The following is a 7488-nucleotide window of genomic DNA, read 5'->3' as shown; positions in this document are numbered from 1 at the left end:
TTTTATTTATTTATATAATTTATAATAATAATAATAGTAATAGTAATACATACTACAATAAATAAATTAGAGTTTGAAATATTTATATTTATATTTATATTTATTGTCATTCTGTCTTCCCTTGGCCATGTCTCTATCTCCATTGGTCACTCAAATAAGTAACCAACAAACCCAACCTCTTCTCTTCTCCAAACCATTTTTGCACTCTCCATTTCGTTGTTTCGGTGGTCCATTCGGTTTCACACCCATTTTCATCTTTTCCTTTCATTCTGTGCCATCCTGCTACCACCCAAATGCAAGAGAAATTTTGCATTGAAGTAAGCATGAGACCTTTGTCTTAAAGCTTTCAGCTTTGTCCAACTTTTTCCTACCATCACAAAAGGGTCGCAATCCATTATCCTTTTTTTCGTTGCTGAAAACAATTGTCTGAACTCGATCATTGTGGCACTTTGTTTCCATGCCTATGTTTACGATGATTGGTTGTTTGTTGTGGTGACATTGTTATATTCAGTTAGGTTTTGCTTTTTTATTGTTTAAGGAACCGTTTCGAGTTTAACTCTACCGGTTTTCGCTGAAATTTTTTCAGGTTCTGATGGTAATGATATTTTGATTATCCTAAACAGAAAAGTGTGCGTCATTATTTGTTTTGGTTGCTGTTGTTGTTTTATTTTGTTATTTTTTGCTGGATGTTCAGTGTCTTGGGGGACTGGTAAAATACATATGACTATAATAATAGAGAAAAAGAAAGGTTTGGATCTTATTTGGGGCATCTCTCTCTCTTTGTTTTCTAGTCGTCGATGATGTTTTTGATATTCTAAAGCAATCAAATGGTGGTTGCTATAGTGATTACTTATCTGTATGTCGCACCACATTTTCATGCATTTTTTCTTCTTTAGACTCTTTGCATTATTGATATTGTTATTATCACTATTATGTTCAACTTTTGATGTTGATTCTGGGACTGTGCAGGGTAAATATTGATACTGAATTTTCAAGGACCCGGGAAGCCAGATTTCCTCTCTACCTTTAGTCATATCATCAGTGTTTGGAACTCTTGACATGTGAAGGACATGTTACTATTTCTGTGGCGGAATCTTTGGCAGGGGGGTTCCTCTAGAGTCTTGTCAAAAGTAAAGCCAACTAGTTGAAGCCAAATGTTTTGACTTGTGGAGGGTGACTTGAAGACTCCGTAACACAGCAAGTGTTTGTAACTGTTCTCTTGTAGTGGATTGTCTCACAGGTCTTCGTATGCAGTGCTTTTAACCTTGTTAAATTTCTGAAACTTGAGATGAATATTACTTGGTAAGCTCGGGGGATACAATGTCTTGCTTTCTGAGCCAAAAGGGTATCTGATTCTCCACAGATTTGATGCTATTTTGGGGACGTACTTGCAGAATCCTTCCTGTTGGTGACCGAAAGGCACGGTTTTGACAATGTTTACTTGCCATTCTGTAGCACTGAAGGTTTGTGTTCTGGTTAAAAGGGTCTTGTCAGTGGTTGTTCTGTGATTGCTTTGAGACGTGTTGCATGTTGGTTATATATACAATACTAGTGGGGCTTGACAAGGTGAGAGAAAGCCAGTGATTTTGAACATGTTCTTGTGTTTCTCCCTCTTGTTGTTCAGAATATAGGAACATGCGGGTTTGATGGTTATTGAGTGATATCTGTTGAGCAAGGCAGTTTTTGTGGGATTGTTCGTACTGATGAGTCGAGAACAACAGAAACGAGGGAAGCAAGAAAAGGGTTCCGATGGTGCTGAAAAGGTTATTGTTGCTGTTAAGGCAACAAAGGAAATTCCAAAGACTGCTCTTGTTTGGTCCCTAACTCATGTTGTGCAACCTGGTGATTGCATTACCCTACTAGTGGTTGTACCTTCACAAAGTTCAGGTCCTTTTTTGCCTCCATTTGTTTATCTCTGTGCTCTTTTGGTTAGATATTGTTTATTGGCTATGGTCATTTTACAAGTAACCAATTTGTTGGATCCTATTCAACTTGTCATTCCCTTTTATCATGGGATGATTATTTTTACATGGTTCTTGAAGAGCATACGATATCTGGTATACCTGACTTTTATTTCAGCTTTAAGTCTAGATCTAATTAACCTTCTCCCTGTTATTGTCTTAGATGTTACATTTGAAATTTCACTCCTCCTTTATTATGTATACCCAACTATTATTCTGCACATATGTAGGCCGAAGATTATGGGGTTTTCCAAGGTTTGCTGGTGACTGTGCCAATGGTCACAAGAAATCTAATTCAGGATCAAGTTCAGAACAGAAGAGTGATATTACTGATTCTTGCTCTCAAATGATCCTCCAGCTCCATGATGTCTATGATCCTAACAAGGTTAGTAGCCTTGATTCTTGAAGGGCTCACAATGAATGTTGTGTTTGCATCCATTTGCCAGCCTAACAACTTTTCAACAGATAAATGTGAAGATTAAAATTGTTTCTGGATCACCCTGCGGAGCAGTGGCTGCAGAAGCCAAGAAAGTCCAAGCCAATTGGGTCGTATTAGACAAGTAATATTCTATCATATTTTCCCTCACGAAAAGGCATGCTATTGTAATATGAAACAAATTTGATGAAACCTTAAATTTCGGGTTTACTATTTTATTGATCTGTGATTATAATTCTGTCTGTTATTTGGTACTTTGGTGTTTCTTGCTTTGCAGGCAGCTAAAACATGAGGAAAAACAATGCATCGAAGAGCTGCAGTGCAACATTGTGGTTATGAAGCGTTCCCAACCCAAGGTACTCCGCTTGAATTTGGTTGGATCAAAAAAGAAAGATCTTGAAGAATTATGTCCATTACCTTCTGAGCAAGATGAGGTGCCTGGAAAACAAACCAAGAAGAATGATTCATTGAATTCCATTAAAGGACCAGTTGTCACTCCAACTAGCAGCCCTGAGCTTGGGACACCGTTTACTGCAACTGAAGCTGGTACTTCATCAGTTTCCAGCTCTGATCAAGGAACTTCACCATTTTTGATCTCTGAGATGAATGGTGAATCAAAGAAAGAAGAAACTATCAAAGAAAATCCAGAATTTGATGATTCTATATCAGACACCGACAGTGAAAGTTTGTCCACATCTTCAGCTAGCTTGAGATTCCAGCCATGGATCACAGATTTACTTTTGCATCAACGATCATCACAACCTAAGGAAGCAAGAACAGAGATGTCTCATAATAGGCTTCAATCATCTACCACTAGAGCTTTGCTAGAAAAGTTCTCAAGACTTGATACAGAAGCTGAAATTGAAATCTCAAACTATAAGACTGATGTGGATTTCAGTGGAAATGTAAGAGAAGCAATAGCATTATCTAGAAACACCCCACCTTGTCCACCTCCGTTATGTTCAATATGTCAACACAAGGCTCCTGTTTTTGGAAAACCTCCTAGATGGTTCAGCTATGCTGATTTGGAGCTTGCCACTGGTGGATTTTCACAAGCCAATTTCTTGGCAGAAGGAGGATTTGGATCTGTTCACAGAGGGGTTCTACCGGATGGACAAGTCATTGCTGTTAAGCAACATAAATTGGCCAGTTCTCAGGGTGATCTTGAATTCTGCTCAGAGGTAGAAGTCCTGAGCTGTGCTCAGCACCGAAATGTTGTTATGTTGATTGGGTTTTGTATTGAGGATAAGAGAAGGCTATTGGTTTATGAGTACATATGTAATGGATCATTGGATTCTCATTTATATGGTAATTTCTTTTTTCTTTCAGACTAAATTTTGTCATGACAGTCATGTTTTTGAAATGGTTTGGACTTGCTCAAAGTCATTCAACATGCAATTTCATGTAGTCCATAAAGGGCCAAGGTCATAGGTTTCTTGAAAAGTTATGCATCATCTGATTTTTGGGGAAGTTGATTTGATGTAGTAAATTTATTTTTGAATAGCTAATGATATCCAAGCCCTTGGACTAATAAATAAAACTTAGTTTCTTATGTATTTCCAATAGCTTGTGTTCATGTTTTTTAGATTTTGCTGAATAGTTTCATAGTATCCCAAGCCATGGGATGATGTAGGAATTTTCTTGTTCTTGAAGGCTGTAGTAAATAGTACTACGGAATATGTAAATACAGTGATTGCAATAACATATAGTATAGGATACATGTTACTGATACTGTTTTGAGTCTCTTGACTGTAATCTGTAAACTGACATGTTACTTGGAAGTTTTTCAGGGAGGCAGCGAGAACCATTAGAATGGTCTTCCCGGCAAAAAATTGCTGTTGGTGCTGCTCGAGGGTTGCGATACCTTCATGAAGAGTGCAGAGTGGGTTGCATTATCCACCGTGACATGCGGCCAAACAACATTCTTATTACTCATGATTTTGAACCACTGGTAGGGTTGTGTTTTTCCTGCTTTGTGCTATGCAGTTAGCAGTTTAGTTTACAAATGGAAGGCACCACTGGTTCATCTATCTTTATTGTAAAAAGTTTTCGATCCGTTAAATAATTGTGTCAATTTCTGCAAGGTTGGTGATTTTGGTCTGGCAAGGTGGCAGCCTGATGGTGACACAGGAGTGGAAACGAGAGTAATTGGAACATTTGGGTATGCGGTGTATTAGTCCTTAATTAGTTTCATTGTCTGGTTAGTCTATACGATATTAACAATGCAACTAAACTTTGCTTGTGCCATGTAGGTACTTGGCTCCTGAATATGCTCAAAGCGGCCAAATTACTGAAAAGGCTGATGTTTATTCCTTTGGTGTGGTATTAGTGGAACTAGTTACGGGACGAAAAGCCGTCGATCTCAATCGGCCCAAGGGACAACAGTGTCTTACTGAGTGGGTAAGTTAAATGATATTCATATCTTATATCTAATTTATTATGATTTTTAATTGTGATATTGTCATCTTTTTGAGTGTGTAAATGTCATTAATGAGAAACATGATACTCTGATAAATTGTGGGCAAGAAGTTTCTTTCAACGTTCAGGCCTTGCCTTGAGTAATTTATTGTGCATTTGAATATTATATAGGCACGACCACTATTAGAAGAATATGCCATTGAGGAACTGATTGATCCAAGGTTGGGAAGTCACTATTCGGAACATGAGGTCTATTGCATGCTACATGCTGCCTCCTTATGCATAAGGCGAGATCCTTATTCTAGACCACGCATGTCACAGGTAAGGAAAATTTACCTGATATCTCTTATGAAGTCACTGTTGATGGCTAATAAACTCTTTTATTATGCTCACCACTTTTGGTTTCACCACCTGATCTTGATGGCATATTTTCTTTGTCCAAGGTTCTGCGAATACTGGAGGGTGATACAGTCATGGATCTAAATTGCATTTCAACTCCCAGTTATGATGTGGGAAACCGGAGTGGTTAATTTTGTTTTTTTGGCCAGAAACGCAAGCCATTACAGGGTGGTCCCTTGTTGTAAGAGTCACTGGAAGCGTTCAGTGAGAAGCTCTGAGTACAAGAAACCTTGCCTGTTGGGAAAGGAACAAGTCTAAGTGGACAACATGTGAAGATAGAACTTTTTTCACAATGAAGGTTGTAGTCTTATGCTAAATATGTTTTTTGCCTTACTATTTTGTAATTTGTAGTTTTCTTTCTATTTCTCCGCAATTTAATCTAATTTTGCATGTGTATAGTAGGGTAAGTAATATATATAATATATAGAAGCTTTTCTGCCTTTGAAATTCTTTTGCGGAAATTATGCAACCAATCCTGTGTCTATATGACCTTGATGATGATGAAACGAACTATTATTGTCAAATGCAACAAAAAGTTTTCTGTATGGTGTCTCTACAATGCATGTGTTTTCATGCATTCTTTAAAGAAGCAAACAAACTTGGGCCGAGGATTGTCATTTTAAGTAGCAAGAGACAATGATAGATGAAGTGTAAAAAGGTGAGGTGTCATTTTTTGAAGCATGTAAAACAGAAACCTTGGTTGGCTGATGATGACAAGCCTGAGCCTGAGATGGGGTGAACGTGATCAAGCGGCATGTCAAATGGTTATGTTTTGGATACACGTTATCCTCGGGCAACCCGTCTTGTATGGGTCCATGGATCTTAGTTTTATGTATGTTGTACTAAATCAATATTGCTACAACTCTTGCAGAATCCATAGGTATCTGTTCCTCTAGTACGTTCAAACCGTATGGTACCACATCATTATTGCTTTGTCTTTTTTATTTTTGGTATCAATGAGGTTTAAATTCTTGTTTAGTTTTTATACTGTTTTTTTTTTTCTTTTATTTTCAAATGCATTATTTTTACCTCTTCATTCTACTCTAACTATCATGAATAAGTTGTTATCGAGTGATACTTGATACTCTTAAGGATTTAAGTATGAGTTTTGTGTAAAAAAATGTGATTGCATTTTTTTTAAATCAAATGTGTTTAGTCAAATTTTTTTTAATGGAGATTAGTTATTTGTGAAGTTGATATATGTTTTGTATTAATAATATAATCATAAAAAATATAATAAAATTATAATAGGATCCTGATTTAGCGAGAAATAAGGATAATTTTCTTAACTCAAGATTATTTCCGAAGTTCAGCTTAAGTTTATGTATTTTTTTTATGCATTGTGTGGTTTGATAATTGAGTAAGAGGGGAGAAACGATGAGAAAAATAAAAGTGGAAGATTCCCTTATTTGGTTTTAGTTCAGAAAAAATGACGGATTTTTCATGTTTAGTCTCTACTCTCTAAGTAGTAGGGAGAAGGAAAAACGAAGTTACTAATGATGGAGGGGTAAGGGGTTAATTTGCAAGGAGAGGGAAGGAAAAAACAGGGTAATATGTTTTTAATTTTTATAACCTTGTAGGTATAAAAGAGGGGAGAAGATTCCAAGACAATTGAATTAAGGTAATCTAAAAATTACAAATCATATTAATGAATGTCAAATTCAATCATAAGATCATATGGTTAAGAAGATCAGTACTTTTCCAAGTAAGCTGTAAGTGTGATTTTCACTCAAAATCATCAATATCAAATAGAAATTGGCCCGTCAAATCTTAAACGAAGGCGTATCAAAAAGTGGTATTGGTACCATATTCGTAACAGCTACCATTGTGGATACTTTGCTCTTTGGCCGTACCCGTGCTTCCCGGAAGCTCATTCAGTACGCAAAGATTCCAGAGTTTAGTTCTCACATGTTTATAATTTTGGAAGATCAAATCTTTTCAACTGCTGAATGTGGATCATCGCATGCTCAATCACAATTAACCAAGCTCACCCAGTTAATCTTATCAATTAGATAGATATATGAAAATTTTGATCTTCACTACATTTATTCAGAGTGTATCAAAAGTTTCATATATCTCGAGTTAACTAATGAGAACTAAGAATTCAGAATAATGTTTGAATCGAAAATTTAAACAACTATAGATAAGTGAACAATTGCAGCGAGTTGATTAAAAACTCATTTACGAGAATGTGAGTTTGAGCATGCATAATTCTCATTTTTATTATAAGTTTTAAAAAAATATTTTTAGATGTCGTTTCTTTTTGTAAAAAAT

General features: G+C 36.3%; 1 protein-coding gene across 5 annotated transcripts; it reads left to right on the top strand.

The window, feature by feature from the left end:
• On the top strand, window positions 1-5759 carry LOC109805807 (inactive protein kinase SELMODRAFT_444075). 5 transcript variants are annotated; one of them, XM_083065408.1, is made up of 12 exons: window positions 1-317; window positions 970-1240; window positions 1364-1463; window positions 1625-1887; window positions 2192-2346; window positions 2427-2521; window positions 2675-3705; window positions 4188-4348; window positions 4482-4558; window positions 4650-4797; window positions 4987-5136; window positions 5259-5759. In XM_083065408.1, exons 4-12 carry the CDS (start codon window positions 1704-1706, stop codon window positions 5343-5345), a joined length of 2088 nt encoding a protein of 695 aa, XP_082921534.1. In that variant the 5' UTR covers window positions 1-317; window positions 970-1240; window positions 1364-1463; window positions 1625-1703; the 3' UTR covers window positions 5346-5759. The 5 variants fall into 5 exon arrangements, with proteins under 5 accessions (XP_082921534.1, XP_082921533.1, XP_082921532.1 ...); XM_083065407.1 differs by having other exon boundaries at window positions 1364-1887; XM_083065406.1 differs by having other exon boundaries at window positions 970-1463.
• The last annotated feature ends 1729 nt before the right edge of the window (window positions 5760-7488 follow it).

The sequence above is a fragment of the Cajanus cajan genome, chromosome 10 (assembly GCF_000230855.2).
Source record: "Cajanus cajan strain Asha chromosome 10, NIPB_CcT2T_4, whole genome shotgun sequence".
Taxonomy (NCBI): Eukaryota; Viridiplantae; Streptophyta; class Magnoliopsida; order Fabales; family Fabaceae; genus Cajanus; species Cajanus cajan.
Note: the sequence above shows the minus strand (reverse complement) of the source record. Positions and strands in the feature narration are given on the sequence as shown.

What these genes read in the sequence shown, in the direction of transcription:
- LOC109805807 (XM_083065408.1), top strand. Translation starts at nt 1,704, where the DNA reads ATGAGTCGAGAACAACAGAAACGAGGGAAGCAAGAAAAGGGTTCCGAT. An exon ending in TGTACCTTCACAAAGTTCAG is followed by an intron (nt 1,888 to 2,191) that starts GTCCTTTTTTGC and finishes GCACATATGTAG; the next exon opens with GCCGAAGATTATGGGGTTTT. An exon ending in AACAGTGTCTTACTGAGTGG is followed by an intron (nt 4,798 to 4,986) that starts GTAAGTTAAATG and finishes AATATTATATAG; the next exon opens with GCACGACCACTATTAGAAGA.